This window comes from Kogia breviceps, chromosome 2, assembly GCF_026419965.1.
Source record: "Kogia breviceps isolate mKogBre1 chromosome 2, mKogBre1 haplotype 1, whole genome shotgun sequence".
Classification (NCBI taxonomy): Eukaryota; Metazoa; Chordata; class Mammalia; order Artiodactyla; family Physeteridae; genus Kogia; species Kogia breviceps.
The window spans coordinates 87,606,551-87,631,278 of NC_081311.1; the positions used below are offsets into that span (position 1 = coordinate 87,606,551).

At 41.5% G+C, this 24,728-nt stretch overlaps 1 protein-coding gene across 9 annotated transcripts in view; it reads left to right on the forward strand.

The window, feature by feature from the left end:
- HERC2 (HECT and RLD domain containing E3 ubiquitin protein ligase 2) overlaps positions 1–24,728 on the forward strand; it is a 227,472-nt gene that overhangs the window by 41,205 nt on the left and 161,539 nt on the right. For all 9 annotated transcript variants that reach the window (XM_067025765.1, XM_067025770.1, XM_067025766.1 and 6 more), the window contains 13 exons: positions 872–1,091; positions 3,749–3,849; positions 4,341–4,497; positions 4,944–5,054; positions 5,589–5,760; positions 7,502–7,675; positions 9,341–9,529; positions 10,133–10,284; positions 12,311–12,468; positions 12,558–12,671; positions 14,289–14,540; positions 18,571–18,764; positions 22,557–22,757. In XM_067025765.1, the coding sequence (XP_066881866.1) occupies positions 872–1,091; positions 3,749–3,849; positions 4,341–4,497; positions 4,944–5,054; positions 5,589–5,760; positions 7,502–7,675; positions 9,341–9,529; positions 10,133–10,284; positions 12,311–12,468; positions 12,558–12,671; positions 14,289–14,540; positions 18,571–18,764; positions 22,557–22,757 (2,195 nt within the window). The remainder of the gene's footprint in view (positions 1–871; positions 1,092–3,748; positions 3,850–4,340; positions 4,498–4,943; positions 5,055–5,588; positions 5,761–7,501; positions 7,676–9,340; positions 9,530–10,132; positions 10,285–12,310; positions 12,469–12,557; positions 12,672–14,288; positions 14,541–18,570; positions 18,765–22,556; positions 22,758–24,728) is intronic.

Below are 24,728 nucleotides of genomic sequence, written 5' to 3' on the forward strand. Positions count from 1 at the left end.
GTCTTCCATATAGGGGAAGTCAGTAGGTGTGTGACTTTTGTCTCTTGGGATATGAGGCTACCAGAGTGATGACTGTTTTGGCCTCATAGCTAATAAATATCAGAGATAGAAAAACAAGCACAGGACATCTCCTGCTCTCGTTACCGCTGGGTGCTTTATTGGTATAGGGGGTTGGTGGAAGGTAACTTAGTTTACAGTTCAGCTTAAGGCAGCTTTATGCTTAATTGTAAGACAAGTCTCCTTTTAGTTATTTTCATTCACGTAGTTTTCTTCTAGGTACCTAAAAAAAAAGTCCTTAAGTGTAGAAAATTTCAAACGTACACAGTAGAGAGAATGAAATACTACTGACCCATAGCACATTCTGACTAGTTACTTCATCTTTCTCTGAAATATTCCAGTCAGTGTATTTACCTCTCACGAGTCATGTATGCTGGGCAATTTATTGAAACTGTTTTTATTTTGGATTTGGTTTCATAACATGAAAATACTGGATCTATAGTTTTTCTCTCTGTCTAGGAAATGTGTTGCTGATAAGGATTGACTTCACAATTTTGTGTTAAAAACTTTTATACCATGTTTACGGAGGGGCAGTATAACATGGTGGCTAAGAGTGGTCCCCCATGTGCCATACTCAGCTGGGTGACCTTGGGCAGGCACTCTGTGCCTCAGTTTCCTCCTCCATAGAATGCATGCACAGTACTACCTCTTAGTGGTGCCTGTGAGGATTACCTAAAGTGTGTAAAGTGCTTAAAACCACTTGTGGCATATATTAAGCACTCAGCTATTGCCTATTATTGTTACCCATTTTATAACGTTACAACAAACTGTGCCCATGATATTCAGAGGTTGGATGTTTTATCTTGTTTTCTAGAGGTGAATGAACTGAAGGAGTGTCTTTCTGTGTTGGTTAGAGAGCAACAAGCTCTGGCCATCCAGTCAGCCACCACCACCCTTTCAGCCCTGAGGCTCAAGCAGAGACTCGTCGTTTTGGAACGATACTTCATTGCCTTGAATAGAACTGTTTTTCAGGAGAATGTCAGAGTTAAGTGGAAAAGCAGCAGCATTTCTTTGCCTCCTGTGGACAAAAAAAGGTAATAATATAATTAAGAAAGAATCCTGATACCAGCTAAATATAAAACTCAGGCTGTTTTGTTTAAGAAAGTTTAATTAGGGCTTTCAATATAGTCTGTTTTTGTTTTCTGAAATTTTATTCTTTCTTTCCCTTTTTGTATGTTTCATATAATCTGGAGAGTGGGCATTGCCAATCTGCTCATAAAGTAACAGGCTATGCTGTAACCTGTACCATTATTTTAAAGACCTTGTTCTGTCAGTAACTGTAGAAGCCAGTCAAAAGTTTAGATCAGCATGTCTAGATTTGAAAATGGGATCTGAACATTATATTCTTTTTGTTTTGGTACTAGGTAGGGAATTGTCACATTGTAGTAGTGCTTAACTAGTTTAGATGCTTCATTTTTTTTCTTCTTAATGTGATTTACTTATTCTTTTCTTACAAGAGATGCTTTTATGGATCCACATGCAGTTGTAAGAAATAATACAGAGCGATTCCTTATACCCTTCTTCAGCCAGTTTCCCTAGTTTTTCACTTGCAAAACTGTAGTACAAAAATCACAACTGGGATATCGACTTTGATACATTGTACCCGTCTTACTCAGATTTCCCATTTTACACGCTTTCAATCCTGTGTGTGTGTGTTTGCATGAGATTTTATCACAGGTGTAGATTTCTGTCAGTACTGCCACAGGGTACAGGACAAGGACCCTTTTTATAGCTGCAACTATTAACCTGTTCTCCATGTTTATTATGTAACCTTTTGAGGTTGGCTTTTTCAACTCAGCATTATTCCTTTGAGATTCTTCCAGGTAGGTGCATGTGTCATCATTGTTGATCAGGATTCCGTGTATGGATGTACCACATTGTGTTTAACCCCTCAGCCTTTGAAGGATATCTCAGTTGTTTATAATTTTTGAGTATTTTGAATAAAGCTGCTGTGAATATTTTTGTACAGGTTTTTGTGTGAACTTAAGTTTCATTTTTCTGGAATAAATGCCTAGAGTGCAATTGCTGGGTCTTATGTTTAGGTTTGTAAGACATTTTCGTACTATTTCCGGAATAGCCGTACCATTTTACATTCTCATCAGCCATGTATGAGTGGTTCTGTTTCTCCACATCCTCGTCAGCATTTGGTGGTGTTGTCGCTTATTTATTTTAGCCATTCTGTTAGATGTGTGGTGTTATCTCCTAAATTTTAGTAGATTTCTTTCCCTAATGTCTCAACGTATTTGGATAGTAGTGGGTTTTACCTTTTTCATAGAACTGGCTGTGGGTTGGATAGTTGATTGGCGTAGATGGGGGTGGGTCCAAGCTATTTCTATTTGTTTTCTTAAATAGCTATAAAATGGAGAGCCACTTGTTGAAGATTTAGCAGTTCTCACACGGTACAGATTTAGGACTGTTGGGCCCTTTCTCCTTGGATAAGGTCGTGATTGGCTGAGGGGAAGCCCAGCTTCTTGCTTCTCCCGGTGCAGCTTTCTCAGAGGGCGCCCTGTGCAGAGTGCTCCTCCCACTTCACCTGAATTTACTGTGCCTGCGTGTTTCCTCTTTTAAAGACAACATGACTTAGCTATACATCTGTCTCTTGTAAAGTTTATAGTTCTCATTCAGTGTAAATCTCCTTATTCCTGCCTCCCAGGTACCCAGTCCCCTCGTAGGAGGCGGCTACTAATTACAGTTTCCTGTGTTTCCTCATAGGGCCCCCCAGGCACGCATCCTGCACTGTTCAGGGTTCATAGACGTGTACATACCGGCCGCCTCTGTGGGTCCCCACGTTCCTCACTGCTAATTTGACTTGATATTGTATCTTGGGGAGATCATTCTCTATTATTGCCCATTTTAAATAACATTTCTCCCTAATTATGAAAGCAAAGTAGGGTAAATTTGGAGAACGAAGTATATAGTAGAAATACCTAACAGTATAAAGTTGAAAATAAAATTGCTTGCTACGAGTGATTGAGTTTATATTGTACACACATTTTTGTAGTCTAGTTGTTTTTTAGAAGGATGATTTTTATGGTTTGTATAACTTCTTAATACTTGCAGAATGAAACCATGTCTTGTTAAATTAACATGTATAAGCAGTAAAAAGCTTAAAGAGACGCGTGTGAATGATAACACTAAATTCAGGAGGGGTTACCTGCTGAGGTAGGCGGGGGGGTGTGGGTGAAGGAGAAGAGCACAAGTGCGTGGCCTGCAGACCTAGCAGTCACGCGGCCCTAAGCAGGGAGAGAGCCAGAGCAGACCCCCAGGCCCGGGCTGAGCCTTAGGCCCTTGTCGCCTTGCTCTCTGTGTGCTCCCGGGCAGCCTGCCTTTTCTTTACTTTGTAAGTTGAATCCCCCTTTCATGTTTATCTGTTTCTTTTGTTTCTCATCTGTCTTCCCCCAGCTAATAATATTAGTTCCCTGAGATTATTTTATGAGTGTTTTAGCAAGTCATTTAAAATTCTTTTTAACTGTCTTTTTTTTTTTCCCCTCAAAGAGAAAACTTTTCCTTTACAAAGGACATTTGATAGAAGTCTTTAAAGCGTGAAACTAAAAGTCATTTGTGATCCTGCTATCTAAAGAAGCCCACTGATCACATTTTGGAACAAATCCTTTCGTATTACTTATTTTATTTTAGAATTTGCACATGCCTCTGACCAATTCCACCCCCCTCCCATGTGTGTTGTCCGCAGTTCCCGGCCCACAGGCAAAGGGGTGGAAGGCCTTGCGCGAGTTGGATCCCGAGCAGCTCTCTCCTTTGCCTTTGCGTTCTTGCGCAGGGCCTGGCGGTCAGGTACGTGTGCCCCGCGTGCTCTGTTCCCCGCCACATCAGGAGATGCGGGTTCTTTCCTCACTTCTGCCACCACGTGCCCCTGGGTTGGTCCCATGTGCTCTCTAGGCCTCATTTTCCTTGTTTGTAAAATGAGAGGCTTCATAGCCTATTTGACTTTGCAGGCCTGTGCTTCTAAAAAAAAAAAGGTGCGTATGCACATACATCCCAGGTGAACCACCGCAGTGCCTCCGTACTGATTTATTTTCTAGGAGAACCAGAAATTAGAATTGCTCACACAAGAGTCATAAAACAAAGAACTGATGTTGGAGCAACTGTTCAATGTTAGTCTCTGAGTTCTTGCGGTATGTCATTGAGAGGAAAGTGAGAGACTGAAAACATGCCAGTGGCATCCTCTCACTCTGGGGGTAGGAGACCCGCCTGGGAGAGTGGGGAGAGCTCTGTCTGTGTGCTGCCCGGGGACGGGTGGCCTCATCTGCCTTGTGTGTGCCCAGGGGAGGACGCGGACCTCTGTAGCGAGCTGTTGCAGGAATCCCTGGACGCCCTGAGAGCCCTGCCCGAGGCCTCGCTCTTTGACGAGAGCACAGTGTCCTCTGTGTGGCTGGAGGTGGTAGAAAGAGCAACCCGCTTCCTCAGGTCCGTCGTGACCGGGTGAGTTCTTCCTGTCACATTTTACTGTGTGAACGGTTCCAGCATGCTTTGCAGTCTCGTCTCACCTTCTTCTCTTTAGAGCTAAGAAATTTAGTAGGTTAGTTCCTGGAGTGTTTCCAGCGTACCCTCAGACTCATGATTTGAATAATGATACAAGTAGTTTTATGCTACAGCAACTTGGAATATGTCTTCTAATGTAATCATCGTATAGTATCTGAATTAATACTTTTAATAAAAACTTATCTTTACAAGTTAATTGTATGCTTAGAATCTCTGATGAAATTTGAGTAAGCAAGTCTCAGAAACTTGATTCTAAATATTAAAAATATATTTCTCCATGGGAAAGGGAAGGTACTTAATTTAACATTAACAGCATGCTTGTTTTAAGTATGCTGTCTCTAAGATCTGTTGTTACTTTGTCCTCGCATCCTCTGCTGTCATTTCAGGGATGTTCATGGAACGCCTGGTACCAAAGGGCCAGGAAGTATCCCCCTGCAGGACCAGCACCTGGCCCTGGCCATCCTGTTAGAGCTGGCTGTGCAGAGAGGCACGCTGAGGTGAGGGGTGCCATAGGCTGGGAGTGCTGTAGGGAAATGCCTCTGTATCTGAGCAGCTGTTGCATTTCATTGAATGTAGGAAATGTGTGGTGGTCTGTGATCAAAGAACCATGTCCCAGGACCCTCTATTTTCAGACCTGGGTACACTTAAGTTTTCTTCGCTTACTTTTTTTGTGTTCAACTTTCTAGTAGTTTAGGAACTGTTCTTTTTTCCCCTCTCTCTCTTAATTTTCTTCAAATAGTTATTTTTATTCCATTAATTTAAGGTCCTAGAAATTCCCTGTAGAAAGTGCTATTTGAGCTTCTTAACTGGTTTTATGTTTCTCATCCACAGAGGTGGATGTCTTGTGCTAAAATCTTGGCATTGATTTAGGGATTTTACTGCCAAGAATTGTTTTCAGGGCCTTGTTTAGTTTCCTTTCAAATCTAAAGTATTTCTTCAATTTTATTTAGCTGTCTGCTTTTATTTTTTTACAGACCATGGCAAAAAATGTTAAAGTTTTTACTAGAGAATAAAGGTAATTTCTCTTCCAGCCAAATGTTATCTGCTATCCTGTTGCTGCTTCAGTTGTGGGACAGTGGGACACAGGAAACTGACAACGAGCGGTCTGCCCAGGGTACCAGCGCCCCCCTTCTTCCTTTGCTGCAAAGGTTCCAGAGCATCATGTGCAGTAAAGATGCCCCCCATACAGAAGGTGACACTCATGTAGGTATCATCACGAGACTTTGCACTTAAGTAGCTCTCTTCATTTCACTTATCCTAAAGGAGTTAGCCTTTTATAAACAAGACCAGAGCACATATCTGTGGTGGTAGTTGCTTCTGGGGGGAGTGTGGTTTTGGCCATTAAAACAGTGAATCAGGGACTTCCCTGGCGGTCCAGTGGTTAAGACTCCGTGCTTCCACTGCAGGGGGCACGGGTTCGATCCCTGGTCGGGGAATTAAGATCCCACAAGCTGTGTGGTATGACCAAAAATAAAGAATAAAAACGAAGCAAACAGTGACTCAGGTGTGGGATGGCTATGGCAGGTCATGGGGTGGGTCACAGTTGATATAGCAGAACATCGAATGATCACATTCGGATTCTTTGCAGCAACTAAGGAGTGACCAGAGCCAACTGTGTTTTGTAGACCCTGGGCCATTTGTGTTCATTTTGGATTGTGTGTATTAGGAGCATGTTTCTTAACATATATCAGCTCGTGCTTTTAGAGAGATCCATCTGCTGTCTTGCTGGCCATGCAGTTTTCTTTCTGCTGCGCTGGAGCCCCTGAGCCCTTTGCGCGTTTAGCGCTTTTGCGTTCCCAGCAGCCAGTCGTGTTGTGGTTTGGCTGTGATGGGGCTAACCGAGGTAGTAGCGGCATGAAGGTGGGTAAAAATCCTGATGATATTGCAGGAAGAAAGTATGAGAGTCAAGTGCGTTCTTACGGCGCCTGCGGCGATGACGTGGGGCGTGGCGCAGGAGCGAGCCTCGGCTGGCGTGGGAGGGAGCGCGCGTCTGATTCGGAGGAGCTGGTCTGCCGCGGTACCCCACTCCGTCTGTGCTGAGGGCAGTTACCGTGGGTTGGTTCTGAGCCTCGCCGGGCGCAGGCAGACCCTCCCTCCCCGCTCTGTCCTCTTCCACGTGCTGTTTACAGACAGCATCTCCATTAGCCAGCAGCAGCTGCGTTGGCGGCGTGGAGCCAAGTCTGACGTGCACACTTTCAGAAAAATGTTAGAAAAAGAGCGTTGAAAGTAGCGCCTCACTTTGTTGGCCCTTCTTGAGTGTGGGGCACCACGCAGAGAATGTCACGGAAGTCATCACTGTGTTTAGTCCCAGGAAGCTGAGGCTGGTGGCAGAGCAGGGCCTGCCCAGCTCCACACCTCTGGGGCTGTGGCTTTTTAGAGGTACAAGTTTGATCTTGCAGGTCTTTTCCGGAAAGACTTAGCTATTCCGTTATGAAGTTTCAGCCTAATTATTCTTTCACTTTGCAGTCTCTAGTAATAAGAAGGCTATTCTGGCTTCAGAAGAATTAGAATTATTACTTAATGTGCAAATAAAATTAGGTTTTCTGATGAGTGGGCAGTATTTAGATTAAAGTAAGTGGTTTTTGTTTGCAGTTTTCAAGGCCAGGTTGAGGTACGGTGCTTTCTTTGTTCCCAGGAAGACTGCTCTGAGTTCTTTCGAGGGTCCTTGGAGTAGTGAACCTGAGGATGGCCGGTCTGTGTCATTTACCTGTGTGGAGTCGGCACACAGGTGACGGATGTGCGGGTGTGTGGGCACCACTGTGTGCGGTGTGTGTATAGATCTCAACGCGTCAGCAACACTTCTTACTTGATAGCCAGAAAGGGGCAGGTTTACAGATCATGTCTGACTGTGAATACCAAAATATAAAGAGTGGTTAAAGGCTAACTGTGTTACTTTAATTTTTCCCACCGTTTCTGAAGATGTTTATTTACTTTTCTTCTCTAGCTTCTGTTGGGCCCTCTGAGCCCCAATGAGAGCTTCCTGAGGTACCTCACTCTTCCGCGAGACAGCGAACTTGCCATAGACTTACGACAGACTGCGGTTGTTGTCATGGCCCACCTGGACCGCCTGGCCGCCCCCTGTATGCCGCCTCTCTGTAGCTCTCCGACCTCTCACAAGGTCAGTGCGAGAGCACTGTTTATTCTCTGCGTGTATGTTCCTAGGTTCTCACTCTCTGTGTGGAGACTCACTTTCTCTGCTGTTGGGGTAGATTTGGCTTTCAGCTTTGAAACATGTTTACGCTTTAAGGCGTCGTTAGCGGTCACAGTGGGCCATGAGCAGGCTGAGGCACACAGCGGTTCAGGACCCATCCCGTGTCCCAGGTTCCGGGGCACGTCCCTGGAGCGCTCTCCTGCCTTCCCACAGCCACGTGCCACACTGCCTTCCTCAGGAGAAAGGTGGCGACGTGTCTGACACTAAGCTGGGTGTGGGGGGCCTGCTGGTTCAGGGGCCCTCGGAGGACCTCACACAGATGCACCCGACCCTCACCGCGCTGCTCCGTTGTGCCGATGAGCAGGCTGCTGTCTGGAGTGGTTCCGAACCTTGCCAAGGTCACGCAGAAGAATCCTGGTTTTGAATCCAGGTTTTTCTAATGGTTTTCTTTGTTTGTTTGTTTTGGCAGCATAAGTACTTTTATTTATTTAGTAAATTAATTTTTACTGGACTCCAGTTGATTTACAATGTTGTGTTAGTTTCTGCTGTACAGCAAAGTGCAGATTTTTCTAACTTTTAATGCTTTTTTTCTTTGGCTGAGCCATGTGGCTTGTGGGATCTTAGTTCCCTGACCAGGGATTGAAGCTGGTCCCCGGCAATGAGAGCGCAGAGTCCTATCCACTGGACTGCCAGGGAATTCCTTCTAACTTTTAATGTTTAATACGAGGAGTATTTATTTTATTTTGCAGTTATTTATGTTTTCCAGAGAAGTAATACATTCCTACGGTTCAACAATGAAAACTAAATGCAGAGACACCCTGGCACTTCTTCTCCCACTGCCTCCTCACCCTCAGTTTCCCACCTTTGCCTCTCATGCTTCTGGTCCCTTATGCATCCTTTGAGTTCTCTCAGCGGTATTGTATTATATCATTTCTGTAGCTTGTTCTTTCACTAAGCCGACTACTGAAGAGCTCTCTGTATAAGTAAACAGAGCTTCCCTCTTTATTTTTAAAAGAAACTTAGTGTTCCACGTGTGGATGTATCATGATTTTTTAAAATCAGTCTCCTATTGGTGGACACTTGTGTTGCCAGAAGCTTGCTACTTGGGTAATGCCGCGATGGCTACCCTGTACCTTTGTTCCTCTGTGTGTGTGCAGGCATCTGCAGTGGTGATGTAACCGATGTGGTGGACACGTGAGCTGATTATCCCCGAATTGCTCTCACGTGGCTTCATTCCTCTCACCCCCACCAACAGCAGGGACACTTGTCTCCTAGGCTTGTGCTTAGGCCTTCGGGTCCCTGCCTGTAATGACAAAGTGGTAACCTGATATGGTTTGAGCATTTTAAAATACGTTTCAGGTCTACTTGTACTACTTTTTAATGGGCTCTGTTAAAATGAAATGCTGTGGAAAAGGAACCTGTTCAGTTACTTCATCTTACCTGCTAACTGAGGGCATATGGGGTACTCTGAGTTATTTTGATGTTGTGAATCGGCCTCTTTCTTTACTTGCTTTATTTTTATCTTACTGTATCTCATTGTTACTCCTTGCATGAATTATTCTTTCTTTTGTCTAAGAAAGAAATTTTCTTGCTGATATAAAGAAAATGTTTCCTTATTTTGTTGTCTGACAGGGAGCATTGCAAGAGGTCATAGGATGGGGGTTAATAGGATGGAAATACTATGCCAATGTGATCGGTCCAATTCAGTGTGAAGGCCTTGCCAACCTGGGGGTCACACAGATCGCCTGTGCAGAGAAGCGCTTCCTGATCTTGTCGAGGAATGGCCGTGTGTACACGCAGGCCTACAACAGTGACACGCTGGTAGGTGCTGGGGCGGGTTGGTGGAGGGGCCTCTTTGCTGTGGATGCTGTGGATCTTGTCTTTCTTTCTGTCAGTTGATTTCTGAAGATTTATAAGCACCTGCTCATTGTATATTATTAGTTGTGTTAAAAAAATTTAATCGTGATCATTATTGTCAAGATTTTGGGGGCAGAATTTCTTAGTTTTTAAGCTCAGGAACTCCTTACAGCACCATTTATTGCCAGCTGTTATTCCCATTTGTAAACTGTGACGTCATTTCACTTTGGGGGCCAGGAAGGTAGTAACAAATGAGGCGGTTGTGGGGTTGGTGGCAGATTGGGCACCTTCCTGTTAAAGGAAGGAGCTCTTTGCCTCTAGCTGCAGGTTCCCTGCGCGGGGGTGGCCTAGCCGTGCCCCGGAGCACGTGGAGGCCGCCCGCCTGGTGCTCTTCTGTTGGTGCCAGGCAGGGTGACCGGACGGGTGGCCTGGCAACCACCAGAGGCTCCTGTTCTTTCAGTTTGAGAGGAGTTGGTCAGTGTAAGGTACACAGTGGAGGCGAGTCATGCTGTTTTCTTTGTCCTTGGACTGCTTACTGATTTTCTTCCTATTTTTTTACCTTTTTAGGCTCCACAGCTGGTGCAGGGTCTTGCCTCCAGAAACATTGTAAAAATTGCTGCCCATTCGGACGGTCACCACTACCTGGCCTTGGCAGCCACCGGAGAGGTGTATTCCTGGGGCTGTGGGGATGGTGGACGTCTAGGCCACGGGGACACGGTGTATGTACAGCCTATTCCTGGAACTGACACACTCTTCTTTTGTGCTGCTGTAACCAAAATAGGGTGGAAAAGAAAAGTGTGTTGAGATGTTTTGCAGCTGCTCAGACATGTAGGGCCAGGACGGAGAGGGCTGCCGGGGGGGATCAGCGCTCGGGTGGCCCTGGGCAGTCGTGCCCCCAGCACAGGGAGTGATGGCAGCTGGCCTTCGTGTTCCTCTCCCCCAGCTTTTGCTACTCCTGTTGCTAGCTGCCCGTGCCGCACCCTCACTGTGGGGTTTCCTAAACCAAATCCTACGCTCCTCTTCCTCCACTTACAGTCACCACACATCTCGGTCAGATAAGGTCGTTGTCTCCTTGAGCCATACTCTCGTTTTCCCAGCTAATAAAATCAAGAGTTTCCTGATACCTTATTTTGCGGAAGCTTTTGATGATCGTAAGAGACCAAGAAATAAAACAGAAAGGTGCTTCTGAATGCAGGCTTGTGAAAAGAAAGAGTTCTGATGGCTGCCTCAGAATCACAGGAGCCCTTTCGTTTGTTGCTGTTGTGAGTGGAGCCTTAGGCTGAAGTTGAAGATGCAGCCCCATTTCAAAGTGGTCAGAGCCGTGAGTAGGGAGTGGGCAGCGGCGATTTAGAGGAGGCTGCCCCGCGCTCACTGGGGTGGAGGTGGACATCCACCAGGAAGGGTCCCAAACCGTGAAGAAAGAGTCATGCATACTGGGTGTTAGCATCCAGCAGACTTGATATTCCAAACTTGACAGTGTTGTAGGGGGCTCAGACAAAGGTGGTAAAATGATAGTGAAAAAAAGGAATGATAAGTACAGAACTTAGAATTGTTACTCTCAGGTTAGCAGGGGGGCAGGATTAGCATGGAGCACACAGGATTTGAAAGGGTTGAGGTACAGGATGGAGGCATTAGTCTTTTTACATGTTACGTATAATTAGTATGCATAAAATATGTTCTAATAAAATAATACTCCGTTGAAGTTAAGTGCTAGGTTGACTAACTTGTCCGTTGCTCGAGGAGTTGAGGGAAGGAAAGGAGGCCAGTACGAAGGGCAGGAGTTGCAGAGAAACTTTGGTTGGGGGTGTGGGGGGTTGAGACTTGGGCTGAATGGAAATAGGGGGAAGTGGTACCAGAGTAGAGTCAATAGTCCCCTTCCCGTGTGTGCCCCTGCCTCTGTGTGTGTTTATTTTGCAGAATAGTGAGCCACAAAGCGAGCAAACTGTGTCTTTGGAGAGGCTAGAGTGGGTGTTACCAGTCACATCAGACATATTTTAGATTATAAACATCGGGCATTTTGCTAATTTTGGAAGTGAAGAATCAATTAGGGAGAGTCTTCTGCCTAGTTCATCCTTGCTGTTGCCTACTTTAGATTGCAGTGCGATTAGTAGACCTTGCTCCATCATTCCTTCTCATTTGTTTAACAAATACGTATAAATTTCAGCCATGTGTAAGGAGATTTACAAATTCATCAGCTTCCCTTACACAGTCTGGTGAGCTTCACAAATGCATGCAGCTGGGAGCCACCGTAAATGAGACACGGAGCACTTCCATTACCCACTCCCAACCCCCAACCCCCCCCCCCCCCCCGCTTCTTTGGACCCTTTTGCAGCCAACCCCTGCTCCCCACTTCCAGCTCCTGGTGACCACTGACCTGCCCTCTGCCAGTTGGTAGTATTCTGTTTCTGGCTCTGTCAGTGAGCTTCATCTTTCCCTGTTGCTGAGTGCTGTCTGTGGATAGGCACCATTCAGACCACTGTGACCGCAGCTGCCATGGATTTGATCACCTGTGTCTTTGACAGACACTGTTGTGATAGTCTGCTGGGTGCCATGCTTGGCATTAGGTGCCCACTTAACAAAGAATCACGGAGGTGGTAGGTGTTTGAATTCTGTATTTCTTAATTATTTCATAAGGCATCTGAAAGGTGAAACTGTCTTTTGACGCTCTGATAGTTTATTCCCAGGAGTGTCACTGAGAGGAAGGTCTCAGAAGGGTGTTCACGTTTGTTCCTCTTCTCTCCACAGGCCTCTTGAGGAGCCTAAAGTGATCTCTGCCTTCTCGGGAAAGCAGGCCGGGAAGCATGTGGTGCACATTGCGTGTGGGAGCACCTACAGCGCGGCCATCACTGCCGAGGGCGAGCTGTACACCTGGGGCCGGGGGAACTACGGCCGACTGGGCCACGGTATGTCTGCTCTGAGTCAGCTGGAGCATGCAGCATGAGGCTGCCTCTTTTGAGGGACTTGCGGTAACAGTAGTCCTATCTTTTTGAAGGCTCCAGTGAAGATGAGGCCATTCCGATGCTGGTAGCTGGGCTCAAAGGACTGAAGGTCATTGACGTGGCATGTGGGAGTGGTGATGCTCAGACCCTGGCCGTGACGGAGAATGGTATGTGGTGCACCGCTGCCCTGGACAGGCTATCAGGATGAGGAGGGCCGCTCTCCTAGAGGGAATGAGCTTTGGAGTCTTTCTGGTTTTTTTTTTTTTTGGCTGTGCCACACAGCTCATGGGATCTTAGTTCCCCGACCAGGGGGTTGAACCTGGGTCTCCTGCAGTGGAAGCGCAGAGTCCTAACCACTGGACCACCAGGGAAGTCCCTGAGTCTTTGAGTGATGTGCACCTCAGCGTCTTCAGGAGAGGTAGAGAAGTTATGGGACTTGTAACTTCCATTACCCAGGGCCAGAGAGCTACCATCCTTCCTGCTTGGGCATTTTACTTTTTAACAAAGAAATGAAAATAAATAGAATAATTGGCGTGTTAAGTCGTTTCTGTTTATTATGATTATATGTCCTAATGTTCAGCCACCCTTGATTCCCTGTGGTAAATCCTGCTTAGTCTTTGTGTATTCACAGTATGATGTTTGTTTTTAATTTCAGTTTTATATTTGTGTTCATTAGTGAGATTGTACTCATTTGACACTTTTTGAGGATATATTTATCAAGTTTGATGTTGATTTTTTTTCCCCCCACCCCTCACTGCACGGTTTGTGGAATTTTAGTTCCCTGACCAGGGATTGAACCCTGGCCCTCAGCAGTGAGAGGGTGGAGTCCTAACCATTGGACTGCCAGGAATTCCTGATGTTGATTTCTTTTTTTATAAATTTATTTATTTTATTTATATTTATTTTTGGCTGCCTTGGGTCTGTTGCTGCGCGCAGGCTTTCTCTTGTTGCGCCGCGTTGTCTTCTCATCGCGGTGGCTTCTCTTGTTGTGGAGCACAGGCTCTAGGCACACGGGCTTCAGTAGTTGTGGCTCACGGGCTCAGTACTTGTGGCTTGCGGGCTCTAGAGTGCAGACTCAGTAGTTGTGGTACACGGGCTTAGTTGCTCCGCAGCATGTGGGGTCTTCCCGGACCAGGGATCAAACCCACATCCCCTGCACTGGCAGGCGGATTCTTAACCATTGTGCCACCAGGGAAGCCCTTGATGTTGATTTTTTTAAACTGTATTTGTCTTTCAGTATTGTGGGGGTCTGTCCTTCGAATCGTGGGGTCTGTCAGGATTAGCTGGGAGCCTCTCAGCCTTGCTCTCCCACAGAGAGCAACTTAATTTTATCCCTTTATGTAATATTTAATTAAATTACACTAACAGCTGTTACTGGGAATAAATACAATCATACGTTTGGCTTGTGGTCAACACAACAAGAGTGGTGTGCAGTGGGCCATGGGCCCAGTTGCTGTGTTTTATGGAAACAGTGGAGCTTTTGCTCCGAGTTTAATAATTAGTGGAAGCAGTATCATTGAGCCCAAACTAGCAAGGGTTAGGATTTTATTATTCATTCAGTTAAAACAAGAAGAAAACTCAGCTTTCCATTTCTTAACTGCTTCTCTATCATCCTGAAGTAGAAACTAGATTTCATTTGGTCAGTAACCACCTGTGAAGTGTCAGCTATATACATTAGTGGTCTAGATTTTTGTGTGTTATTGACTATATTGATTATTTGCAGACATTTAGAAGTTTTATTTAGATGTACAGTTATTTTTACTCAAATAACTTGTATTTTTTAGGTCAGGTGTGGTCTTGGGGAGATGGTGACTATGGGAAATTGGGCAGAGGTGGTAGTGACGGCTGCAAAACACCAAAGCTGATTGAGAAGCTTCAAGACTTGGATGTTGTCAAAGTCCGATGTGGAAGTCAGTTTTCTGTTGCCTTGACAAAAGATGGCCAGGTTTATTCATGGGGAAAAGGTGACAACCAGAGACTTGGGCATGGAACAGAGGAACATGTTCGTTATCCCAAACTCTTGGAAGGATTGCAAGGTGAGTGCAAAATGTGTAAACGTTTAAAACCATTTGAAGCAGTTGTCTTTAGTAATCTCTTAAAGTTTGCAGGTATTTTTCTTTACCTGACATCTGTGAATGACCCATCATTAGAAGCTTTTATCCACATTTTGGTAGGTATAGATAATAAGTGGAAAGTGGTTCGTCTGTATTAAAAAGTGACCTAGAATTATTTTCACCAAATTTAATTTGAAACTGTTAAATTTTACCGGTGTTGGAGAGTTCTTTGTTTGTTTGTTTTTTCTTTTTTTATTGGAGAGTCCTTTTTTGTGGAAAGTACCCATTCATTACTCATTCAGCTGGCCTCAGTGAGATTAACTTCTGTTTGGTGAGGTCGTCTGCTTGCTATGGATATGCATGGTATTATGGGAGCAAAGAGGGAGATGGGGTTGGGTCAGCCTGGAGTGGTCTTGTTTGAACTTACCCTTGGTGGATGAATCTTCTTGTTTGGTTTCAAGGGTGTCCAGCATGCATTCTCAGCAGCTGGGAGGAATGGGAGCCAAGGCATGTAGGTGAGCTTTACAGGTGCCTTCTGATGTATGGGAGAGCTTGGTGATAAGTGTACCAGGTGGGGCCGTAGTGCTTTATCTCTACACTACAGGGGGTGGGCAGGCTATTTTTTAATGGACCAGACTCTATGTATAATTTTAGGTTTGAGGGCCTTGTGCTGTCTCTCCTAACTGTTTCTCATTCCTGCTGCTGTCGCCCCAAAGCAGCCATAGACAATATGAAAACAAATGCGCCGTGTTCCAGTACACCTTTATTCACAGAAACGGGCCTTGGGCTGCATTTGACACAAGGGATGAAGTTCGTTGGATTGCTGCGCTGGATTCTCCTTTATGTTTTTGCTTTTTTGTCAGGGGAGTTTGGAAGTGAGCCTTTTAATTGAGACTTGCCAGTTCCTTTCCCCAGCATTTTTATTTTAAAGCATGTTAACACTTTGGTGATTAGAAGTTTTGTGTGCTCATCTGGAGTTTATTATTTTCTAAGCGTCTGAGATAAGTTATAGAGTAATACAATTGATTGTTTATTATGGAGCTGTATTTGAATTTTATTTGCTTTCTTGTTTATATTCCTGTTTATATTCCTTTCATTTAGTAGAGGAAATTGACTTCCTCAGCAACATTAATTAGCTACAGAGATAGCATACTATGATAGTATTTAAGTGACTGTTGATATGTACAGTCATTTGGTAGTTCTTAAAATAAGCTCTTTGGATAGAATTGTTTCTCTTACTGTAGTAGAGTTCTTTCAGCTGCATTATTTTTTATGTTTTGACATGTCTGAAAACACCCCTTGTGTTGGTCATGTTAGATTCACTAATAAGCAAAAATACAGTACTTTGCTAACACTATTTAAAAAGAAAAAATATATTTTACACTTACATCATTTAACTTTGGAGAGAAATAGATCTTGTTTTAGAAAACTTTCTCACTGAAGAGTGTATTTTGACTTCCACAAAGATAAAACATGCCTTAACAAATTTAAAGAAGAGAAATCAAACAATGTCTCCTCTCAGACCACAAAGGAATTGACTAGAAATCAATTACAGAAAATTAGCTGGAAAATCCAAAAACACATAGAGATAAAACAGTATACTTCCAAATAACACATAGGTCAAAGAAGAAATCACAAGAGAAATTTTAAAATATTTTGAACTAAATGAAAATGGAAATACAACTTTTCAAGATTTGTGGGATGCAGTGAAAGCTTAGATGGAAATTTATGACATCGAATGTATATATTAGAAAAGAAGAAAGATCTAAAATCAGAAATCTTTCTGTACAGCAAAGGAAGCCATCAGAGAAATGAAAAGGCAACCTATGAAATGGGAGGAAATATGTGTAGGTCGTATTTTTGATAAGGAGTTAATATCCAAAATATATAAAGAACTCGTACAACTCAACTGCAAAAAAACCCAAATGATCTGATTAAAAAATGGGCAGAGGATCTGAATAGTCATTTTTTCCAAAGAAGACATAACGATGGCCAACACGTACATGAAAAGATGTTCAGCATCACTGATCATCAGTGAAATACATTTAAAAACAGTGAGATATCACCTCATACCTCTTAGAATGTCTGTTATCAAAAAGACAAGAAATAACAAGAGTTGGCAAGGATGTAGAGAAAAGGGAACGTTTGTGCACTGTTGGTGGGACTGTAAATTGGTGGAGCCACTCTGGAAGACAGTATGGAGGTTCCTCAAAAAATAAAAATAGAAACACCATGTGATCCAGCCATTCCAATTCTGGGTATCAAAAATATCTGCATCCCCATGTTCATTGCAGCATTATTCACAATAGCTAAGACATGGATACAACCAAAGTGTCCATTGATGGGTGGCATATAAAGAAAATGCATACACACACACACACACACACACACACACACACACACACTCAGACACTATGAAAAGCTTGTTCAGTGTTAAAAAAATCAGTTAATGTAATCCATCAAATTGACAGATGAAAGAAGAAAAATCACATGATCATATCAATAGGTGCAGACAAAGCTTTTGGTAAAATCCAGCACCCATTCATGATTAAAAAAAGCTTTCAGTAAACTAGGAATAAAGGAGACTTCCTCAACTTGATAAAGACAATCTATAAAAATCCTACAGATAATGTCATACTTAATGGTGAGAAACTCAAAGCCTTTCCACTAAGATCAGATACAAAGAAAAGATGTCCCATCTCACCATTCCTTTTCAAAATTATACTGGAAGTTTTTGCTAATGCAGTAAGACAAGAAAAGGAAATAAAAGCTATGCAGATTGAGAAGGGAGAAATAAAACTGTTCACAAATGACATGATTGTTGATATGGAAAATTTGAAAGAATTGACCCAAAAACCCTCCTGGAACTAACAAGGTTGCAAGATGGTTAATATGCCAAAGTTAATTGTTTTCTTATATACAAGCAGCAAACAAATGGAATTGAAATTAAATACACAGTACCATTTGTATTAGCATCCAAAGAATGACATACATAGGTATAAGTCTAACAAAATATGTGTGAGATCTATATAAGGAAAACTACAAAACTGATGAATGAAATCAAAGAAGAACTTTATAAATGGAAATATATTCTATGTTCATTGATAGGAATACTGAATATTGCCAAGATGTAAGTTCTTTCCAACTTGATCAATAGATTCGGTGCAATCCCAATCAAAAGCCCAGCAATTTATTTTGTGGATATCAAAAAACTGAGTCTAAAGTTTGTGTGGAGAGGTGAAAGACCCAGAATAGCCAACACAATATTAAAGGAGAAGAACGAGTGGGAAGACTGATACTGCCCAACTTCAAGACTTAACTGTAAATCTACAGTGATCAGGACAGTATGGTATTGGCTAAAGTATGAACTAATAGATCATTGGAACAGAAGAGAGAGCTCGGAAATAGATCCACATAAATGTACTTAACTGATCTTTGACCAGAGGAGCAAGGGCAATACAATGGAGCAAAGATCGTCATTTTAACAAATGTTGTTGGAACAACTGGACAGCCATGTGTAAAAAAATGAATAATTAATAATGGGAGGCTAAACATCTCTTGGGGTAGGGAGTATATGGGAAATCTCTGCCTTCTCAGTTTTACTGTGAACCTAAAACTGCTCTAAAAACGTAAGAGTTTTTTAAAAAGAGTGCTCTTTATATGGTTATACATTGGGACAGGAGAATATGATCTAGTAGTTAATTAAAAATACACTTGTCTTTTTCTGAATGAAAATCTGAATAAGGATGAGAAAAATGAACAGATACTTTTCATACCCTAGCATTATTTTATTTGCAGGCTGTGGGGCTTAATAAATTGTAGCTAGTAAAACACAACAGGGGTTTTAGTAATGTACACAAGGCAGATGAATTGTGAGTAATATTAAAGCAATGAATTATCCTTTAGAAGTTGACATTAAATGCCTTTCGACCTGAGTGGCCTAAAGTAAATATCTTTATTGCAACAGAAGTCATAAGCGTGAACCTGTATCTGCATCCCTCTTTCTTCCCAGGGAAGAAGGTGATTGATGTAGCTGCAGGCTCCACCCACTGCCTGGCCCTGACTGAGGACAGTGAGGTCCACAGCTGGGGGAGCAATGACCAGTGCCAGCACTTTGACACCTTGCGTGTGACCAAGCCAGAACCTGCTGCGCTGCCAGGACTGGATACCAAACACATAGTTGGGATTGCCTGCGGACCTGCCCAGGTACTGAGTAGATGGCTTGGTATTTTGTAGAATTTTGGTTTCCCAGCATTCATTGCTAGTATGTAGAAGTACCATTGACTTGTGTGTTTAGTCCTTATATCCTGTAGTTGTACTAAACTCATTTATTAGTTCTATGAGCTTTGCTGTGATTCCTTGGGGTTTTCTTCAGAAATAGTTCTGTTGTCTGTACATAGAGACAGTTTTATTTTACAATACGTATGCCTTTTCTTTCTTTTCCTTGCCTTGTTGCACTGGCCAGGACTTCAAATATGATGTTGAGTAAGAGTAGGGAGGGGGTGCATCCTTGCCTTGTTCCTGATTGTAGGGGGAAGGCATTCAATCTTTCACCATTAACTGTGATGTTAGCTGTATGTTTTTTTGTTTGTTTGTTTTTGGTAGATGCCTTATTAAGGACGTTTCCTTTAACCCCTACTTTTTTCAAGTTTTTCCTTTTTTAAAATCCTGAGTGATGTTAAACTTTGTCAGATGCTTTTTTTCTTCTCAAGTGATATGATCACGTTTTCCTTCTTTAGTCTGTTTTTATAGTGGAATACATTGACTGATTTTCAAATATTGACCAAACCTTGTGTTTTTGAGATAATCCCCACCTGGTCATGGTGTATTATTCTTTTTTTACATTGTGGGGTTTGATTTGCTAATACATTGTTGAGGATTTTTCTGTCAGGACTCTTCAGAGATACTAGTTTGTGGGTTTTTTTTAGTGCTTTCTTGTCTGACTTTTTTTTGCGGTACATGGGCCTCTCACTGTTGTGGCCTCTCCCGTTGCGGAGCACAGGCTCCGGATGCGTAGGCTCAGCAGCCATGGCTCACGGGCCCAGCCGCTCCGCGGCACGTGGGATCTTCCTGGACCAGGGCACGAACCCACGTCCCCTGCATCGGCAGGTGGGCTCTCAACCACTGCGCCACCAGGGAAGCCCCACACTGTGGTTTTGATTTGCACTTCCCAAATGGGAAAGATGTTGAGTATCTTTTCATGTGCTTGTTGACCATTTGTATGTCTTTTTTGGAGAAATGTATTCAAGTTCTTTGCCCATTTTTGAGTTAGACTTTTTTTTTTCAGTTGTAACAGTTCTTGTTATATTGTGGGTTTTAATCCCTTATCAGGTATATGATTTACAACTGTTTTTTCCCCGTTCTGTGGTTTACTTTTTATTCTGTTGATAGTGTTCTTTTATGCACAAAAGTTTTAGTTTTTCTTCTGTTGTCTGTGCTTTTGGTGTCATATATATCTGAGAAATCCATGGTCATGTAGATTTTCCAGTCCTTTTTTCTAATAGCTTCATAGTTTTAGATCTAATGTTTAGGTCTCTGATCCATTTTGACTTTATTGTCATATGTGGTGTAAGATATAAGGATCAAATAGATTCTTCTGCAGTTTTCCCAGCACCATTTATAGAAAACATTGTTCTTTCCCTATTTAATGGTCTTGGCACTTGTCGAAATCATTTGATCATATAGGCAAGGGTTTATTTATGGACTCTGTTCTATTTCGTTGGTCTGTAAGTGTGTCTTTATGCCAGACCCACACCGTTTTGATTACTGTAGCTTTGTAGTGAGTTTTGAATTAGGAATTGAGTCTTTTTCCAATTTCATTATTCCTTTTCAATATTCCTTTGGTTATTTGGGGTACCTTGAAATTCCACATGAATTTTAGGATGGATTTATCAGTTTTTATCTTACGTATTTTGAAACTCTTTTGTTTGATGCATACGCATTTTGGATTGTTTGGTTGTCTTGGTGAATTGACCCTTTAATTGTTGTTCAGTGTCCCCACTTTATCCCTGCTTTTGCTTGCTCTGAAGTCTCTTTTGTCTGATTTTAATGTAGGTACTCCAGTTTTATTTTCATTTAATTAGTGTTTGAGTACTGTAACTTTTCCATCCTTGTATTTGAAAAAGATTTAAGAAGTCTATATTTTAGTCCCTTTGCCTTTCCATTAAAATTTAGAATAACCTTGTCTACATTTGCAAAAATATCTTGCTTAGATTTTGGTAGGGATTGTGTTCAACCTGTTATCAGTTTGTGGAGAATTGACATTTTTGCTACATTGAGTCTTCTATTAAAATGTTATGTCTAAACATGTATTTACATTTCTTGATTTCATTTATCAGTGTTTTCAGCATACAAGTCCTGTCTTGTTAAATTTATATCTTTAACTTTTAATCCACCTGTCTCATTATCTGTATAGTGAACTTCTTGGATGCTATGTATAGTTGCATTTTTTTTTATCCTTGTCAATCTGTCTTTTAATTGGTGTATTTAGGTCATTTACATTTACTGTAATTGACATGTATAGATAAAGGTCTTCCATTTTATTGTTTGGCTTTTGTCTGTTTTCTATTATTTGTTCCTCTATTTTGCTTCTTTTGTTTTTTTGGGGGGGATAAATGAACATTTAGTATTTCATTTACCTTTATTTATTTTGAATTTGACTATTTCTTTTTATAGGTTTTTATTTTTGTGGTTGCTCTAGGAATTACTGTATACTACATAACTCTTTGCAGGCTACTTAGAATCAGTATTTTACTACTTTAATTGGAATGTAGAAACCTGTTTATTTTATTTTATTTTTTTTTACTAAATCAGTTATACATACACACATGCTCCCACATCTCCTCCCTCTTGCATCACCCTCTCTCCCACCCTCCCTATCCCACCCCCCCAGGCGGTCACAAAGCACAGAGGTGATCTCCCTGTGCTATGTTTAATTTCTAAGTGCTTGGAGATTTTTCCAGTTATTTACATCTGATTTATTCTTATTGATTTCTAGTTTCTGTTCTTGGTTTTCAGCTTAATTTTATTATGTTAGAGATCATACTCTATATGATTTCAGTTCTTTTAAATAGTTAAAATTATTTTATGTCTTAAATATGGTTTATCATGGTGAATGTTCCTTGCATCCTTGAAAATTATGTGCATTTTGCTCTTTGGGTGAAGTGTTTTTATAAGTGTCATTTTTATCTCGTTCATTGATGGTTTTCATTTCTTCTAAATCCTTACTAATTTTCTGTCTACTTGTTCTGTCTGTTATTAGGAGGGTAGTTTTGATATCTTAAACTACATTTGTGGATTTATCTGTTACTCTTTCATTTCTCTCAGATTTTACTTTCATGTGTTTTATGGTTCTGTTGTTAGGGGCATATACACTTCATTATTGTTCTGTCTTTGTGAATTAAGCCTTTTATCATTATATAGTGTCCCTCTTTAGCCCTGGTAATTTCCTTCTTCTTAAGTCTACTTTGTCTGATATTAATAAGCCACTTTCCATCCCTTTACTAAGCCACTTTTATCTTTATATTTAAGGTAGATTTCTTGTAGATACTGTATAGTTAGGTCCTGTTTTCCTACATCCTGATGATCTCTGTTTATGTTCAGACCCATTTAAATTTAATGTCTACCATTGTTTTTTGTTTGCTCTCACCTTTTTGTTTCTTTGTTGTTTCCTGATTTTTTTGGTTTAGTTGAATAGCTTTTATTGTTTAATTTTAGCTTATTGAGTTGCTTAATTTTGGTAGTGAAAAGATTTCTGAAAAACTTTTTACCTGTTTATTTGTGGCAAATGAGATGGGGTAGTGAAATGAGAGAAAGTTGGAAACTGTCAGCATGTGAGTTAGATAACTGAAGGTGCTTGTGCATTTGGGACAATCAGAGGGATGAATGAGTAGTAACTTAGGACATCTTCGTCATTCATAATATGGTGAATCTCTCGTGTGGAACAGCCTGGTCGGTAAATGTGTAGATTCATTTTAGGTTCTTGTGTTTCTTCCATAGAGTTTTGCTTGGTCATCTTGTTCTGAGTGGTCCATTGGCCTCCGTGTCCCTTTTGTGGTGGACATCTGCTCAATGACTTTTGAGCAGTTAGACCTCCTGCTACGGCAAGTGAGTGAGGGGATGGATGGCACTGCTGACTGGCCCCCACCCCAAGAGAAAGAGTGTATGGCTGTGGCAACGCTGAATCTTCTACGACTTCAGGTATTAATGATTTTCTTTCCTTTCCCTCATTTTATAAGTGTCTTACGCATTTGTAATGATGTTTATGCATATTAAAGGGCATGGGGTTTAGCCTGTTGAATGAACTGCTAATGAAAATTTTAAAGTGTTTTAAAGTCAGATTACGATGGAGTGTAATGTGTATGAGGCTTAAAAAAATTCAGTCTAGTTATTTTGCGCTTACCCTGGAAGTCAGTCTCTGCATGCAGGTAAGAGCGTATATGGACTGTGTTATTACTGCTAAATTCAGCTTGTTGGCATTCATCAGGGAGTCAGTCTTGAACTTCCTGTTGCTGTGTGTGGAGAGGTGACTGGGTGAGATGGTAGGTGACTGGGAGATCAGCTGGAGGTGGTCGCCAGCCTCTCCTCTGGACTGAGAGGGGAGCCCCATTCAGGAAGCTCTGTGTCTTCCATGAGTACCTCCACTCCCTCAGGGGGAAGGTTAAGTTTAAATGTCAGAAGAAGAAAAGCTACAAAAATTTTTTTTTACTTTTTTTTTTTTTTTTTTAAGTAGAACTGTAGCTAAAAATCTTTGATCATCATGTTTTTCTTTGTCATAAAACCCTGTGACTTAATGTTAAGAGAACAGTTTTTCTCACCAAAGTAATTTTCCCCCTTTATAATGTGAGGGTTTCTGTGTGACCCATCATGTACCCCTTCTGTTCCTTCCCCTTTTTTGTCTTAGCTTCCAGAAAGCACAGAACTGAATGTAATGTTTAGTTGCAAAATGGAATTAGCAGAAGTTTGGAGAGTACCTCCCTTCCCTAGAAGTCTTCTGTAGGAGCTCATTTAGCAGGACATCTGTAGTGTAGTATCCTAGTCATAGATCCGCCCAGTTTTTTGTTGCTTCCCATGGTCTCGTAGTGACATTGCTGCTCTGGTCAGTGCTGTGGAGAAAGACCTTGTACATGTCCTAGGCTCTATTTCATTTGGTCCATATTTGCCTCATGCCATCTGTTTTTCCACTGCTTTGTTCTGTCTGTCGAGGTCTTTGTTTTAGTTGTGTCTTTTAAAAAATTGACTCATAAAGCTCAGTTCTTAAAAAGAATACAATTTGAGAGTCTTTATTCACTATGTGGATTTAATCGTTTACAATTATTGTGATTACTAATGTATTTGAATTCAGTCTTGGCGTAAGTTTGTTCACCATTTTATTATCTTTTGAACAAATTTCTAAAAATTTTTTTTTCCTTTCAAATCCCTTTAATTGTTCCTAAGTTATGAAATGTTGATTTTTGGACATTAATCATGTTATAAAAAAATTTAAATATTTGTTAATTCCACAGAATGTTAAGTTAATCAGTACTTTTCTTCCTGAAAAATATAGGGGTTATAGGATGCATTAAACCTAAACTCCCCTTTCCATCTTCAGTATTTGAATTGTTCGATAGTCTGTTGTTGCATTGACTCCAAGGCACACTGTTTTTTTGTGTGTGCTGCTAAAAGAAAAACGCTCCAAATTGCAATGTGTACGATACATTCTGATTTTAGAGTTATTAAGATGTGAAAGAAAATACCTCTTAAGATTGGTGAAATATAGTAATTATTTTTAAACTTTCCTTCAATTATTATCATAATCATTTTTTAAGAGGACATACTCGGATATATAGTCATTTTTTTTTCTTTTAAAACCAATTTGTTTTGTCATTGTTACTTACATCACCTCCCTCCTGGGTTCCTCCTTCAGTAAATTTCTTCCTTAAGGTCTGTGAGTTACAACCTCTGAAAACTTTGTTCCCTTTAACACCTCTTAAGATAATTTAATGGGGCTTAGCTCTTTAGGTTATATGTAATTTTATAAGCACTTAGAAGAAAGCACTTTGAAGATGTTGTGCCATCTTTTGACCTTTATTTTTGCCAATGAGAAATCTTATATTAGTGCAATTGTTGTTTCTTTGTAGCTAATTTGTTTTTCTCTTTGGTAGCCTTTTAGATTTTTGTCTTTGTTTTATA